A 16892-nucleotide genomic window follows, 5' to 3' on the forward strand; every position below is an offset into this window, starting at 1 on the left:
GCCCGCCACCTCGCCGGGCTAATTTTTTGTATTTTTAGTAGAAACGGGGTTTCACCGTGTTAACCAGGATGGTCTCGATCTCCTGACCTCGTGATCCGCCCGCCTCCGCCTCCCAAAGTGCTGGGATTACAGGTGTGAGCCATTGCGCCCGGCCTAATTTTTTTTTTGAGATGTAGTTTCGCTCTTGTTGCCCAGGCTGGAGTGCAATGGTGCGATCTCAGCTCACTGCACCCTCCACCGCCCAGGTTCAAGCGATTCTCGTGCCTCAGCCTCCCGAATAGCTGGGATTACAGGTGCCCGCCACCATGCCCGGCTAATTTTGTATTTTTAGTAGAGATGGGGTTTCTCCATGTTGTTCAGGCTGGTCTCGAACTCCCGACCTCAGGTGATCCGCCTGCCTCAGCCTCCCAAAGTGCTGGAATTACAGGCGTGAGCCACCACATCCAGTCACCTAGCTAATTTTTAAAATTTTTGTAGAGATGAGGTCTCGCCATGTTGCCCAGCCTGGTCTTGAACTCCTGGGCTCAAGTGATCCTCTCGCCTGGGTCTCCCACGATGCTGCGACGTGGGCTGCCGCGTCTGGCCTGCCTAGGCATCTTTGCATCCTTTGGTCAGCAGGAGCTACAGAGGGTTCCGGAGGAGGAGACGGTTTAGAGGCAGTGGAGCAGGAGTGGTAGGGAGGACGCAGGCCGGGAGTATCTGGGCACCATGTAGTCCTGAGTTGAGACGCGGTCCAGTTTCGGTGCTGCTGTATGGCCTGTTTCCTCATCTGTATCTCGGGTGCCCAACGTCCCTGGCTTTTAGGGAGATTCTGAGGACCCCTGGGGGAACCGCGTGGCGATGAGGACCTCGGGAAGCTGGGGGCAGGGACAGCAGAGCTTCAGGGCCACAGGTCTCCTCTTGGCAGCCCCATGCCCTGCCCGCCTTACTATACCTGCGTGAGGCAGGCGCTCGTGACAGCCAGCTTGTGACAGCAGTCTGAGGGACAGACCCCCCAAACCTAGTGACGCAAAGCCCACCCCGCTCACGTGGTCAGGAACTGACGGGACCAGCGGGCGGCCTGTCCCCACTCCACGCGTCCAGGCCTCAACCAGGTCACCTAGAGGCGTCATCACTCACGCGTCAGGCGCTGGGCGACTCTGATCTGCCGGCTCCTGAAGCTGCCCGTGAGCCTGCGCCCCAAAATGCGTGGGCACCCCTCGCCAGCGCTCCCGTCTCCTCTTCACCCACCCACCACAGGCCTGCACCCCTCGCCAGTGCTCCTGCACTCTGGTCTCTGCACAGCCACATGGAAACGCCGCAGAGGCACCCGGACAAAAGCCGCCCTGTGGCAGCTGGGCCCCCAACCACCCACCAGGACCACTGTGCTCTGTCCGTCACCGGCTTTGGACACCCCTGGCATCCACCGGGCGCCCCGCACACGTGAGTGACTCGAGGAGATGGAGACCCACACACGCCCCAGCACGAGAGGAGTGAGGCCGGGGGCTGCCCTCGGGGCTGACATTTCCCTCAGAGGGTGGCCAGGTGGGCAGCGAGATGGGGCCTGGTGTCCCAGCAGAGCCTGGAGTCTGCAGCGGTGGGCAGGCAGGCTTTAAAGTAGGGGTGCCTTGGCCAGGTGATGGGGCGCCTGAGCTCCCGCCTCGCGAGCCAGCACTGGGCACTCACCCCACCCTCGCTGCCCTCCCCGGAGCTGCAGAAAGGAGTCCGTCAGCACACAGCAGGGCGCCACTGTGCTGGGAAGGCCTCCCGCCACGGGAACACAGCCTAATTGGAAGAAGTGCTTGCCGGAGGCGGAAGGCGGGACCCCTGGGGACAGTGGCAGAAATGGCAGAAACTTTGGCCCAGGGACTAAGCAGCCTCCAGCAGAGAGTGGCTGGAGAAACACGGCAGGGACAGAGCCAGGCAGAGACAGAGAAACAGCACGCAGAGACACAGAGATAGTACACAGAGAAGTGCAGAGATACCAGAGACATGCAGAGACAAGGAGAGCATGCAGAGACAGTAGAGATACGCAGACACCACACGGAGACAGGCAGACGCCAGAGACACGCAGACATACGGAGAGACAGTATATAGACAGGCAGAGATGTCAGCTACGGAGAGACAGTATAGAGACAGGCAGAGACACCACACAGACAAGCAGATGCAGGCCTGGACAAAAGCTACCCTGACGGCTGCCCCGTCCCACCCACCCGGCCTGCTGTGTCCTGTCCCCACTGCTCACTTTGGACGCCCCGGGCCTGGCATCCACTAGGTGCCCCATAAATACTGATTTACAGACAGGCCAAGAGGACACAGGCTCCCGGGCACCACACCGAGGTTGTGGGTGAGGTCGGTGGCCTGGGCATTTATTGGGCACCACACCGAGGTTGTGGGTGGGGTCGGGGGCCTGGGCGCAGAGGGTGTTTATTGGACCTGCCCTTTCCAGCTGCAGCTTGTCCAGGTTCAGCGCTCTCCGCAGGAGAGGCAAGGAAACCGAGGCAGGCGCCCGCGCCGGGTCACCCCGAGGTCCGCGGGGACCCCCGGCCGTCACAGACGGTCCTCTGGATGCGGATGGTCCAGGGATCTGGGGGTCCTGGGAGGGCGGTATGTGGGCCACGGGCCCAGCTGGACAAAGGCAGGGGCTTCCTCAGCAGCTCTGCTGGTCACGCAGGTGTCCGGCCCGTGGTCTTCGACAGCCCTGCCAGGTGGGCTGAGGTTAACTGTGCCAAGGAGCGTCCAGGGAGAGCGGTGGCTCTCGCAGCAGCCGGACTCAGGGGTAGCTGAGGGGCACCCGCCACCAGAGCCCGCCACACAGGCAGTTCTTGATCCAGCGCTGTTCCCACTGCTTCACTGCCGTGGTCCTGTTGGGTGACTTGAGCATGGTGACGCAGCCGCACCTGCGGGGAGGCAGGCGCTGGGTGGGCTCCTACTTCCGTGTGGGCCTCCCTCTGCCCGCCGTCCCTTACACCTGCTCCCCGTGCTCCCACCTGCCACAGGGCTTCTGCCCACGCTGTTGCACTCACCAGGAAGGCTGCTCTCTGAACTAGCCCCCCCACGCCAAGTTAACTGTTCCACATCCTGGGATCCCGGCTCCAGCACTCCCTCTGGGACACGCTCCCCTACCATGCCCGACCGTCTGGAGCCTTGGCTGGAATCAGCTGGGCCATCCCAGGTGGCAGAGCTGTGGGAGTCAGCGGGCTGAGGGCCCCTCACCTGGTGCAGGCTTTGCACTCCTCCGTGGGGCAAGCGCCAAGGTGCAGCCTCCGCAGGTGGTCGATCTTGGGCTGGCCTGGGGCCCTGGCGGGAGAGGGGAGAGCGTGAGGAAGGCCTGGGCACCATGAGGCCAGGTTCTGGCATCTGTCCACAGGCGTGGTCGGAGGGGGTGGCTGGCCTCACACCATCTGCCAGGTGGGCCCAGGTGTCTGTGAACAGTTAGGTGAGAGGTGCGGAACCACCTGAGACAAGCCCAGTAAAGCGTGTGGGGCCCCCCACACACGGAGGAGGGTCAGTCTCCCAGGTGCCTGGGAAGCCTGAGGCTCCGGGGCCCAGTAAAGGGGACGGGGCCCACACAGGTGCCCAGAAAGCGGAGAAGGTGCTTGAGATGCTCCCATTTGAGACTTTACAGAAGAGGGTATGTGGGGCTTCCACAGCACCTCAGCCCAGACACCTGGCCTGGGGGCGCCGGGACCTCTGTACGACAAGATTCTGGTGGCAAAAGCTGCCCTTGGTGGCGGGTAGGGGGCCTGGGTCTGGGTAGGGGTGGGCCGGCTTAATTCTGCTCTCATTAAATATTTGAAATTTTCCCAGTTTACAAGCCTCTGACGTAACTGTCCTCTTTCCATCAAGTCTTTTCCTGAAACCCAAACCCTCGTGCGTGACTCACTAGGAGGACCCTCCCACAGTGAGCACAAGGAAGAGAATGCTGGAGGTCCTGGAGCCAGGCCGGGGGCGCCTTCCCTGCAGGGCCCGGAGCCAGGCTACTGGAAGTTCCCTTCATTTTCTTCCTTTTGCTCATGTGTGTTTTCTAAAATTCCAGCTGTGAGCCATCAGCGGCTCAGAGGGTTTGCGTGTGCTCCTTGTCAAACGCATGTCGGACACGGGCTGGGGGTCCGATGGGCCTGGGTTCAAATCCGGACTTGACCACTTCCTGACCACGTGACCCCCAGACGAGTGGGGTGACAAGGTCCCACCCTCTCCAGGCTGGGTTTCCTCACCATGAAGTGGGTGACAAGGTCCCACCCCACAGGGCTGCTGGGTGGCCGGGGTGATCTCAGCAGGCTTGGGTTGTCCAAACCCTGCATGTTCCAGAGAAAGGCCAGCCCTGAACCCTGCAGGTGACCTCGTAACCCCGGGAGATCCTTCAGGTGAGGTGTTTGTGCTCAGCGGGGCCCTGGGCCATGCTATGGCGTCTCTCTCCATCAATAGGGGGATTTACGGTGAAGCCTGACATCCAGAGAGACCAGAGACTAAGGGCAGAAACTAAGGGCACCTTGCACAGCAAGGCCAGCACACAATCAGTAAAAACCAAGGCAAGGCCGACGGGGTGGCTCACGCCTGTAACCCCAGCACTTTGGGAGGGCGAGGCGGGTAGATCACCTGAGGTCAGCAGTTCAAGACCAGCGTGGCCAACATGGCGAAACCACGTCTCTACCAAAAATACAAAAAATACCCAGGTGTGGTGGCGACGCCTGTAATCCCTGCTATTCAGGAGGCTGAGGCAGGAGAATCATTTGAACCTGGAGGCAGAGGTTGCACTGAGCCAAGATGGCACCACTGCACTCCAGCCTGGGCGACAGAGCAAGACTGTCGGGGCGGGGGCGGTGGGGGCAGCGAGAGGGTGAATGGAAGGTGCCCGCGTGGGTGGTGGTTCATGAACGAGCAGGGACGCCACTAGGGTATGGCGTTAGGGGCTCTTGGAAGGAAGCAGCAGTCATGGCCGTGTGGATTCCGGAGGCCTGGAGCCGTGTGGATTCCGGGGGCCCTGGGGCAGGACATGGAGGGAGGGAGCTGTGTGGATTCCGGGGGCCCTAGGGCAGGGCATGGAGGGAGGTGTGTTTGGGGACCAATGCAGGGACACACGCACCTTGCGAGGCCGTCGAGCTGAAGGGTGGCAGCACTGCCAGGCAGTGTGGGCACCCGGCCGAACTGCAGACGTAGGGGCTGTTTGGGCTGCAGGCGGCTGACCAGGCCGTCGCTGGCGGGCAGCCAGTCCAGGCTGGGGATAAGCAGCTGGCTGGGCAGCAGGCAGCACTCGTCCACCAGCGCCTCGTCTGGCTCGCTCGCTGGGCCCTCATCGCGACCTGCAGAGAGGGGTGGCCAAGGTCTCGGCACCTCTGCCTGAAGCAACCCTGCCTGGGGCACCGCCCCGCCACCCAGGACGCATTGGGAGCCCCTCCAGCTCAGGAGCACCAGGTCGGGGCCCCGGCTCTGCCTGCCTGGCTGGGTGACCCCAGGGTTCTCTCACCCTCTCTGGCCTCAGTCATGAGACTCCCTCATTCACTTGAAAAGTATGTGGGAAGCTGGCCGGGGGCGGTGACTCACGCCTATAATCCCAGCACTTTGGGAGGCCGAGGCGGGTGGATCACAAGGTCAGGAGATGGAGACCATCCTGGCAAACACTGCGAAACCCCGTCTCTACTAAAAATACAAAAAACTAGCCGGGCGTGGTGGCGGCGCCTATAGTCCCAGCTACTCGGGAGGCTGAGGCAGGAGAATGGCGTGAACCCGGGAGGTGGAGCCTGCATTGAGCTGAGATCGAGCCACTGTACTCCAGCCTGGGTAACAGAGCAAGATTCCATCTCAAAAACAAAACAAAACAAAAAACAAACAAACAAACAAAAAAAACAACAAAAAAAAACCACAGTATGTGGGAAGCACTGTGCCTTCTCCAGACACTGGGATGTAAAAACGACCCAACCCATCCTCACATACACACAACCTGACAAGGAGAGACAGCAAACAGGTGCCTGGGAGTAGCTGCCATCCCAAAAGCACCCACACCGAGCATGCTGGGAACCGGGGAAATGGCAGAGATCAAGGCAGAGCCATTGCCACCTGCAGGGGCTTATGTTCTGGTGAGGGGCTCAGACACGGTGTGTGTTGGTAGGGAGAGGAGCAGAGGGCAGGGGGCCTCACAGCAGATCCAGAGCTTGGTGAGCAAGCGGAAGAGCAGGGACATGCTGTCCTGGGTGTCCGAGGTGGCCGTGTACACGGGCAGGCAGCTGGGCTTCAGCAGGCCCCAGATGCGGATGACCACCATCAGTTCCCGAAGCATGCCCAGCGAGGTGCCATCCCGCAGGAAGCTGTGGCCCGGCCTCAGCAGGGAGCCCTGCCGGAAAGAGGCATCAGAGTGGCTGGGCGGCGGGGGCAGATGGTGATGGGATGAAGTCTGTCAGGTTCGGTGGAACCCCAACCTGGGGGCAATGGACAGGGTCTGGGACGTTTGTGGTGGTCAGGACTGGGGTGCTCCTGGCACAGAGTGGGTGGATGCTGGGGACACTGCTCAGTGCCCTGCAGGGTCCAGGACAGCCCCATCTGGAGAGCTGTCCCATCGCTGAGCCTCCACAGGACTAAGAAGCAGCTCTGGCTGAGGCCAACGTCCCCACCTGCACGTGGAGGAGCAGCCGCCCCCTCCCACAGCTGAGTGCCCCGGTGGCTGTACTGGGAGCCGAGAGGACCTGGCAGCCTCAAGTCCCACAAAGAGAAGAGAGGGACTTCAAACCGTCCCTGATGGGCGCGGGTGGAGAGACCAGGGCCCCAGGGCAGAATGAAGCTTGGGGAGAGCTCACAGTTGGGGCAGGACAGAGTGTGTGGGCGGGGGGAGGCTGGAGCCCTGGTCGGGACACACAGGCCGCATACTGGAAGGTGGGGTGTGGATGGAGACTTGATGATTTCAAAGCCGCCAACGCCCCCCTAACCGCCCCCTGCACAGGGAGCTTGGGAGGGTAAAGGGTGGGACTGAGAAGGGGCAGGGTCTGGGAGGCGGGGCTTCAAGAATGGGCAGAAAAAGTGTGGCCAAGGAAGGGTTTTTTGTAGAAGCTTCGCGGAGGTGAGGGCTCCGAGGTGGGGCAGCGCTTCAGGATGGTTGGGCTAGGAAGTGGAGCTTTGAGAATAGACAGTGTCAGGAGGTGGCGCTCCAAGTAGGGGTGGGGCTGAAGTGGTCTTGAGGGGCAGGGCCGGGGCGGCGGGGCCCGGGGACGGGCAGGGCCAGGGAGGCAGGGCCCTGATGAAGGGCGGGGCCAGGGAGTCAGGGCCCAGATGAGGGGAGGGGCCAGGGAGGCAGGGCCCTGATGAGGGGCGGGGCCAGGGAGGCAGTGCCCAGATAAAGGGCAGGGCCAGGGAGGCAGGGCACTGATGAGGGGTGGGGCCAGGGAGGCAGTGCCCAGATAAAGGGCGGGGCCAGGGAGGCAGGGCACTGATGAGGGGTGGGGCCAGGGAGGCAGGGCCCTGATGAAGGGCGGGGCCAGGGAGTCAGGGCCCAGATGAGGGGAGGGGCCAGGGAGGCAGGGCCTGATGAGGGCGGAGGCCAGGGGAGGACAGGGCACTGTTAGGGGCGGGGCCCAGGGAGGCACGTGCCCAGATAAACGGGTAGGGCCCAGGAGGGCAGGGCAACTGCATGATGGGGTTGGGGCCAGGAGGCAACGTGCCCAGGATAAAGGCGCCGCGGCCAGGGGGCAGGGCATCTGATGAGGGGGCGGGCCAGGGAGGCAGGGCACTGATGGAGGCGCTGGGGCCAGGGAGGCAGTGCCCAGATAAAGGGGCGGGCAGGAGCAGGCCTGATGAGGGGCGGGGCCAGGGAGGCAGGGCACTGATGAGGAGGTGGGGCCAGGGAGGCAGTGCCCAGATAAAGGGCGGGGCCAGGGAGGCAGGGCACTGATGAGGGGCGGGGCGAGGGAGGCAGTGCCCAGATAAAGGGCGGGGCCAGGGAGTCAGGGCCCAGATGAGGGGCGGGCCAGGGAGGCAGGGCCCTGATGAGGGGCGGGGCCAGGAGGCAGGACCCAGGTGAGGAGCGGGGCCTCCGCGAGCGCGGCCTCGGGCTAGCGCGGCCTCAGGGGCGAGCGCAGCGCACCTGGTTGGGTAGGCTGGCCAGCAGGTATAGCACGAAGTCGCCCACCCACTGCAGGAGCTGCTGCAGCGCCTGCAGTGTGTTCATGTCCAGGACAAATTCCTCCGTCTTGAGGTTGATCATGACCTTGTCAATGTCTGCAAGGAGACATGGGTCGGGTCAGCTCAGGCTTCTTGTACACAGAGAGTGACCTAACTGCACCCCTCAGTCCTTCGACCTGCACCGAGTGCCCACCCAGTGCCAGGACACAAGGGGACCCACAACGGGAATGAGAAGGGGGCGATGGCATTGCCAGGGAGGAACCGGGATGAACAGGCCCACTGCCTGCCCATCTGGGGGCCACTTCTCTCGGCCTGCAGGCCTTGGCGTGGGCACGTCCCCATGCCAGGGCCACCATTGCTCAGGCCTGGCCCGCTGGTGCACATCTGCCCCCTGCTCCGAGGTGAACTCTGTGAAGACAGGGGTGTGTCCACATTGCAGCTGCAGCCACGCTGGCCCAGCACCTGGCGCCGGTTACACACCCAACAGATGCCTGTTGGATGGTGACTACGGTGGTCCCACAGAAATAACTACTGTGCACACAGCTCCCAGCTACCAGGAGCGTCACGGGCCCACAGTGAGCTGGGTACTCCAGACATAAACAATAACCCTAATTTTTTAATTTTTTGAGACTGAGTCTCACACTGTCCCCCAGGCTGGAGTACAATGGCGGGATCTCAGCTCACTGCAAGCTCCGCCTCCCGGGTTCAAGCAATTCTCCTGCCTCAGCCTCCCGAGTAGCTGGGACTACAGGCACCTGCCAACGTGCCCAGCTGATTTTTGTATTTTTATTAGAGATGGGGTTTCACCATGTTAGCCAGGATGGTCTCGATCTCCTGACCTCATGATCTGCCCACCTCGGCCTCCCAAAGTGCTGGGATTACAAGCGTGAGCAACTGCACCCAGCAACACTAATTTTTATTTATTTATTTATTTTATTTTATTTTATTTTTTTGAGACGGAAGTCTGGCTACTGTCTCCAGCGCTGGACGTTGCAGTGGGCCGGATCTCAGCTCACTGCAAGCTCCGTCCTCCTGGGTTTACGCCATTCTCCTGCCTCAGTCTCCGGAGTAGCTGGGACTACAGGCGCCCGCCACCTCGCCCGGCCAGTTTGTTGTATCTTTTAGTAGAGACGGGGTTTCACCGTGTTTGCCAGGATGGTCTCGATCTCCTGACCTTGTGATCCGCCCGTCTCGGCCTCCCAAAGTGCTGGGATTACAGGCTTGAGCCACCGCGCCCGGCCAACACTAATTTTTAAAAGAAACAGCCTGCTAAGCACAGCGGCTCACGCCTACAATCCCAGCGCTTTGGGAGGCCGAGGCGAGTGGGACACCACGTGCTGGGTGAGCTGCTTAGCCTCTCTGCCTCAGTCCCCTTATAGCAAAATGGAAGAAGAAGCAGACCTGCCACACAGGACCCAGGTGCCACGTCTCGGCCTGGGAGTAGCATCTCAGCCCCCAGGGGTAGAGAGGTGGAAGGATCGCTTGAGCTCAGGAGGTCAAGACCAGTCTGGGCATCACAGTGAGACCTTGTCTCTACGAAAAATTAAAAACTGCATGTGTGGCGCACGCTTATAATCCCAGCTACTCCAGAGGCTGAGGCGAGAAAATTGCTTGAGCCTGGAAGGCAGACGCTGCACTGAGCTGTAACTATGCCACCGTGCTGCAACCTGGATGACACAGGGAGACCCTGTCTCTAAAAGGCTGGGCGTGGTGTAATCCCAGCCTTTAGGCTGTATCCCAGGACTTTAGGAGGCTGAGGCAGGCGGGTCATTTGAGGTCAGGAGTTTGAGACCAGCCTGGCCAACATGGTGAAACCCCATCTCTACTAAAAATACAAAAATCAGCCAGGCGTGGTGGTGCAGGCCTGTAATCCCAGCTACCTGGGAGGCTGAGGCAGGAGAATCACTTGAACCAGGGAGGCAGAGGCTGAGGCGGAGGCTGCAATGAGCTGAGATTGTGCCACTGTACTCCAGTCTCGGTGACAGTGTAAGACCCTATCTCAAAAGAGTAAAAACAATAAATAATAAAAACAAAACAGGAGCCTCGAGGCCCTGGGCGCGGGACAGGACCCACCGACGTCAGTGATCTTGGCGCAGATCTCGGTCAGCCGGTCGCCGGGGCTCTTGTCGGGCGTGTTGAGGAAGTGGGGGCGCAGCAGCGACTTCAGGGTGGAGCTGATGGCGATGAGGAAGAGCTTGGTGTGGTAGTCGCACACGCGGGTCACCGTGCAGGGCGACAGCTTGCAGAGCGAGGCCTTCATGGCCAGGATCCGGGTGGAGAGAACCTGGAGGCAGGAAGCCGGGTCACCCCAAAGGGCCGGGGCAGAGGCGCCCGCCAAGGCTCCAGGGGGGAGAAGAGCAGTCCAACCCTGAGCCCAGGTGTTCGGTGAGCTGGGCAAGGTGCTTCACCTCTGCACCTCAGAAACCTCGTAGCAAAACAGGCGCAGAGGACCGGCCACACAGGACCAGGTGCTGGGTCTCAGCTGGGAGCGGCTCTGCCCCGGCGGGGGGGTCCTGGTGATGTCTGCAGACATTTCTAGTTGTCACCACTGGGGGTGCCCCTGACAAGTGGAGGCCGGGGAGGCTGCTCAACAGGACGCCCCCACCTCAGAGGCTGTTCCAGCCCCCGATGTCCTCGGTGCCTGCAGGGAGACCCTGATCTAGCGAGAAAGAATTAATGAGCTGAAGCATTTTGGGAGGCTGAGGTTGGAAGATTCCTGGAGGCTGGGAGTTGCAGAGCCCGTGTAACACAGGAGACCACATCTCTACAAAAAACAGAAATAACTAAAAAACAAAAATGAAACGCTTGGCATGCAGTGAGGGCCCAAGGAGGGAGAGAGTGGGGCCTCGCCATCACAAGCGCCGTCACTGGCTACGGATCCCAGCCGTGCCGGGGTTTAGCGTCGCAGCCCCTGCCTGGGTCTCCCGTGTCTCTCGGCAGGCTGTGCTGTGAGTGGGATTTTTTCCCATTTTATCTTCGTATTGGTTCTTGGCGGCACAGAGGAATACGACTGCGGTTTAGAGGGCTGGTCCCATGTGCAGGTGCCAGACGAGCTCGCTAGAGCTGAGGTCTTTCGCAGACACTCTGAGATTGCAGGTGCGTGACCACATCACTGCAAGACACCCTTCTGACGGACGGGCCTCCGTGTCCCCTCCTCTCCTTCCAATGGGCAGGCCTCCATGTCCGCCCTCTCCTCTCCTTCCAACGGCCAGACCTCCGTGTCCGCCCTCTCCTCTCCTTCCAACGGGTGGGCCTCCATGTGTTCATCTACTGACTGTGCTAGTTGAGGCCCCACACCACGGGCCTGCCTGGTGTGCACCCTGGAACCCGTCATATTCTGAGAGGACGACTTAGAAAGACACCCCCAGACTGGGAACACTGGAGAAGGGAGCCATCCCGGGGGTATCAGCCATCCCGGGGATATCAGGCCTTACCTGTGGGGCTTAACGTGTTACAGAGGAAACGTCCCAGGTAAGGAGGGGAACAAAGTGCTCCTCTGAGGTACAGCTTTACCGGACGGGCCTCTGGGTGCACACCCCACGCACAGCCTCTCCTGCCGGACGGGCCTCTGGGTGCACACCCCACGCACAGCCTCTCCTGCCGGACGGGCCTCTGGGTGCACACCCCACGCACAGCCTCTCCTGCCGGACGGGCCTCTGGGTGCACACCCCACGCACAGCCTCACCTGCGGACGGGCCTCTGGGTGCACACCCCACGCACAGCCTCACCTGCCGGACGGGCCTCTGGGTGCACACCCCACGCATAGCCTCACCTCATAGGCTACCTGCCCCTCCTGCCCTCCACCTGCCACAGAGCCCCTGATCTGCCACAGGGACCCACCACAGCTGCCACAACCCCATCTGCCGCGGGGACCCCCACGTCTGCTGTGGAGACCTCCACAACTGCTGCAGGGACCCCCACCCCCGCTGCTGGCCCCTCACTGACCACAGGGCCCCTGCCTGCTGCAGGGCCACCCCACTTGCCACGGGGCCCCACCTGCCACATGACCCCACCTGCTGCAGGGCAGCGGTCTGGCGCGTGTACTCCTCGTGCAGCTTCTCCACCAGGCTCTGCACCATGCTGGGCTGCACGTGCAGCAGGATGTCCCACCAGTCATAGCCGGTCACCATGCAGTACTCCAGCAGGAAAAGCAGGTGCCGCAGTGCCAGTCCCACTTCCAGCGGGTGGCCCATGGAGGGCGAGAGGCGGAGCACGCTCAGCTGCCAGAGACAGAGCCCGGGGAGAGCCGGGTGAGACGTGGGGTTGCAACCTCAGCCGGGAGGGGCATGGGGCCCCGGGGTTGAGGTGCGTGTTGTGGGGGGCGGGGAAGGGACCTCCAGCTCCTCTCCAGGTCGCTCTGGGCCCACCCTGGAAGCAATGAGGGAAGCATGGCTCTTTATTGAGCCTACTCCGGAGGCTCCAGACCAACCCACGGGCCAGTCATGCCTGTGGGCATGTGGGCGTGCCAGCCCGTGTGTGTGCACGTGTCTGTACTGCCTGTACCTTTCTGTCAGGGTCATGGACGACACCTCTGGGAACAGGGAAGGAAAATCCCCAAGCCCCGACTGCGCTGGATGCGGAGCCAGGCTCACACTCACCTCCTGTAACTGAGGAGTCCACCTCGTGAAAGGCGATCCTCTCAGCAGCTCCTAGCTACGAAGCTCCTAATATGCGCTGTGAGCCACCCCAGTGACCTCGCTCAACGCGATGAACCCATGACACAGACAAGGCAGCGCAGGCAGGGGCTGGCGAGAGGCTTGCACCTGCGGTCCCTTCCCCAGCGGGGCGCCTCCCTCTGGCACCCCACCAGCCCCAGCTCCACGCACACAAGCAGCTCACCTTCCCCTGGTTGTCAATGCCCACCAGGGCCAGTGAGGTCCAGGAGAGCTGCATGGCCTTAAAGTGGACGGCGGGGCCCGCGGTGCGGGGGCGCTTGATGGCTGGCTCGTCCACGGGCCTTGGGGCTGCGGAGCTGTAGAAGACGGCCATGGTCTGCAGTGAGAGCCGATGCACAATGTGGACGCTGCCGTCGTGGAAGGCCAAGGCCAGCCCTGCGGGGCACAGGCACTGCTTAGGCATGGGCAGGGCCCGGGACACGCCCACCTGGGGAGGGCCGCCTGCTCTGCAGGGTGTGGAGAGCCAAGGCTGCCCACCCAGGGGATGAGCCCTCCCCGGCATCCAGTACCCGTGCCCCCAGCTGCTCTTTCTTCAGTTACAAAGCCCCTGAGCACCAGGGGAGCAGGAGCCAGCAGCCTTGGCCACACTGCTCCCAGGCCCTCACAGCTGGGGCCATGTCCTGGCTGACGTACCACTCAAGGAGCACAGGGGAGGAGGGTGCTACAAGTTGGGGACCAAGGGGTGGGGCTCCTGGCATCCCAAAGAGAGGCATCTTAGGGTGGTGGTGGGCCGGGGCTCTCAGTCACACTGGGATCTGCCTCTGCACGAAGGCCAGGGGGAGGTGGGGTCCAGAGCCCAAAGCTCATGGAAAAGAGGGTATGAAAGGAGTCACTGCAGTAGAGAGGCTGGAAAATGGAGCATAAACCAAGGGCTTTGGAGCACAGAACCGCATCCCCTGACCCTCTCTGCAGGCTCCGAGGAACAGTCCTGCACCCTGAGCGGGTTCTGATAAACGCTCTTTCCAGGGAACCAGGGGAGAATGGGAGCTGGGGGAAGGGAGGGGCCTGAGCTAGGGCGGACTTGCCCCCACTTTACAGCTGAGCAAACAGGGTCAGCACTGAAGAGTGCACAGACTCACTCAGGGGCACGGACATCACGGTTTGAGCTCAGGACCCACATTACAGGGGCTGCAGCGCCGAGAGGAAACGTGCTGCAGCGCCAAGAGGAAAGGAGTTCCACCCCCAAGTTCCCCATGCTCCCTTGTTGACTTGCAATGACTCTTTACAAATTAAAGAGCACTGGATCTGTCTGCCAGCCTCACAGATCCCGAAAGATGATGTCTGCCTCCTAATCGGGAACCCATCAGAGCCCAGGAGGCCGAGCTCCCACGGCCCCGTGGCCTGCGCTCAGGGCCCACCTCCCCCGGTGTGAGCTGAGGCCAAGTGGCTGCCGCTGACTCCACCGTACCAAGGCCAGGGTAGAACTGTGTGTCGCTGGCCACCTTGAGGTCGGTGTTGGTGAGCGAGATGGGCAGCTTGGGCAGCGCCACGGCCGACACACGGTCCAGATCATTGGTGGCCGACAGGATCCGCCATTTGAGAATCGTAGGCTGTTTGTCGCCAACTGAAAAATCAGGGGCAGGAAAACAGGAAGGTAATGGAGTGAAGACAGGCTGAGAAGCAGCTGCAGGAGCCCACCAGGGCCGGGCATGCAACCACCCAGTGCCCCTCCCTGGTCTCAAGTAGCCCCGCTCCCACGCCCGGAAGACGAGGCCTGGCCAATCCCAGCACTCCGTGCCTCGGCCAGATTGGTTCCGGGACGGGCACGTGACTCACGGCGGGCCAACGGGATGTGGCCCCGGGATTTCGTGGAAATCTGTGGGGTGGCACCGTCTCGCCCCCTTGATGGAGCGGACAGTGGGGAGACGGCGCCACCCCAGACCCGTGGCCATGCAAACCCTAACACTCACTCGACCTCAGTCAGCTGAGCTGGGACTTCCATCCCTCCTCAACTACAATTCCAGGCTCCCCACACAATAAAGCCACGCGGGACGGTCGCACCCACAGATCTGCTGCCTGGCAGCCTCTGCGTGAAGACGCAGCTCCTCCCAGCAGGGCAGAGGCTTCTGGGAATCGCGGGCCGAGTGGTAGCAAATGTGACACGGCCGGGCACCTGGGCTCACGGCTGCCGTCCCAGCACTTTGGGAAGCCAAGGCCAGAGGATGGCTTGAGCCCAGGAGTTCAAGACCAGCGTGGGCAACACAGCAAGACTCCATCTCTACAAAAAGTACAACAAACATTAGCTGGGTGTGGTGGTGCACGCCTGCGCGTGCCTGTAGTCCCAGCAACTCAGGAGGCTGAAGTAGGAGGATTGCTTGAGCCCAGGAGGATGAGGCTGCAGTGAGCTGAGATCAAGCCACTGCATTCCAGCCTGGGCAACACAGGGAGAGCCTAAGTCAAAAACAAAACAACAACAAAAAAAAACGGAAGCCCAGAGAGCATGTGCGGGGGGTCCTGCTCTTGCTGCTTGTGGGACACTGAGGGCAGCCAGTCAGCCTGCTGGAGCATGTGGGGCCAGTGGACAGGCCACGCCACCTCGGCTGCTGACTGCAAACACACAGGAACCAGGACACAGCAGCTGAGGCAGCCCAGCCACAGAACCAGTGCAGGGCTGCTGGTCTGAGCTGCTCCGTTTGGGGCTGGCTTGCTACTTGGCTGAAGCTGACGACCACACAGCTGCTCTGTGCCACTCGCGTCATGAGGTCTCTGCTCTGGACGGGGTATCACGGTCACAGAGCCTTGAGCTCCTGCAAACCTGTACAGGGGTCCCGTGAGCAGCATTCCCCGGGGGAAACTGAGGCCCAGAGAGTGGCTGAGATGTCCGGAGGGCGCACAGTGGTCAGGGTGGCTGGGCCTCATGGAATTGAGCCTCTCACAGGAAAGACTGGAAACTCAGCGCCCCAGCACTGAGTGAAGCAGCTGCCATGATGAGCACACGGCCAGCTGGTGCCCAGGGCGCCCTCACAGCCCGATTTACGTCCCCTCCTCCATCCAACTGACGACTGCGGTCAGCATTTCTAAATGACAGGGGACTTGAAGCAGTGAGAGGTTAAGCTGCTCAGTGGGGACGTGGGGCAGTGGGTGAAGAGCTGGGCACCGTGGGGACCGAAGCCTGGCATGGTGGGCACGTGGGGCGGTGGGGGGAGAGATGGGTGCGTCAGGGACTGTGTCCCAGTGGCCCCCAGCTGCCGGGGACGTGAGACCCAAGAAAGGCTGTGGCATGCGTGTGAGACGTGGCTCTTCGGGATGAGTAGGAGCTGGGCCAGCAGGTGAGGATGGCTGCAGGAGATGAGGAGGAGCGTTGGAGCCCGGGACTGCCCAGTGGTCTGGCTGTGGGCAGACGGTGGACACAGATGTGCCCAGCGGGGGTACCGGGCAGTGAAGCTGAGGGTCCTTGCAGCCCTGCTTGCCACGCGCGGTGGCGCCAGGTGCCGCCATAGGAAGCAGCGCAGCTCAAACTGCATGGTGACTCACCACAAGGCCCGGGGGAAGGAACGAGGCCCGACAAGCCCTGGGGGAAGGAACGGCAGTGGCCCTCTTCAACTGCCTGGTGACTCACTACGAGGCCGGGGGGAAGGAACGGGCAGCCGCCCTCTTCACCTTTACTGCCCCTGCGGCCACAATGGGCAGTTGACGTAACCACCTACAGGCCCCGGGAGCCATCGGGGCCTCTTGACACGGGCTCATTAGTGGCTTCTGAGGAGCACCTGCCCACACGTCCGGCCACTCCAGGGTCCATTAGCGCTAATCGGCAAATGCCTAGGCTCGTCTGCCAGGAAAACACCTCCCTTCTCCAGGGTGGAAGCCAGCCTGAAAACCGGGCCCGCAGCCTCCGAGGCTCTGAAAACCAAGTGGCTGTTCTGGCCACCAGTCGTGGCAGGCAGGCGTCCCTGCTTCGCTCCAGCCCCAGATTTTGTGCCGGAGGTGGGGGTGACGGGCTTGACTCCGTGGGTGCAGGGGGCCCATCGGGCAGATAGAGATGGGAATGGGGCCCCAGAAGAGGCTGCTGGGGAGGTGGGTGGGGGCAGGGGTGGGGTGGGGGGCATGTTCTCAGCAGCCTCAGCTGACCCCCTGAGCTGCGGTTTCCTCTCCCTGAACCAGCTTCTGGAGGATTCCGTGCACCGCCCC

The 16892-nt window shown here is 62.0% G+C and overlaps 1 protein-coding gene across 5 annotated transcripts in view; it reads right to left on the bottom strand.

Moving 5' to 3' along the window:
- Positions 1–2285: 2285 nt before the first annotated feature.
- MED16 (mediator complex subunit 16) overlaps positions 2286–16892 on the bottom strand; it is a 24278-nt gene continuing 9671 nt past the window's right edge. For 4 of the 5 annotated variants that reach the window (XM_017885667.1, XM_017885666.1, XM_017885669.1 and 1 more), the window contains exons 7-15: positions 14173–14328; positions 12928–13139; positions 12102–12308; positions 10162–10372; positions 8051–8184; positions 6118–6310; positions 5066–5282; positions 3196–3279; positions 2389–2879 (exon numbers count right to left, since the gene is read on the bottom strand). In XM_017885667.1, coding sequence (XP_017741156.1) covers positions 2753–2879; positions 3196–3279; positions 5066–5282; positions 6118–6310; positions 8051–8184; positions 10162–10372; positions 12102–12308; positions 12928–13139; positions 14173–14328 — 1541 coding nt within the window. In that variant the 3' untranslated portion in view covers positions 2389–2752. Of the gene's footprint in view, positions 2880–3195; positions 3280–5065; positions 5283–6117; positions 6311–8050; positions 8185–10161; positions 10373–12101; positions 12309–12927; positions 13140–14172; positions 14329–16892 lie in introns of all 5 variants that reach the window. The other variant, XM_017885671.1, reaches the window with a different exon arrangement.

This window comes from Rhinopithecus bieti, unplaced genomic scaffold, assembly GCF_001698545.2.
Source record: "Rhinopithecus bieti isolate Rb0 unplaced genomic scaffold, ASM169854v2 scaffold_15283, whole genome shotgun sequence".
Classification (NCBI taxonomy): Eukaryota; Metazoa; Chordata; class Mammalia; order Primates; family Cercopithecidae; genus Rhinopithecus; species Rhinopithecus bieti.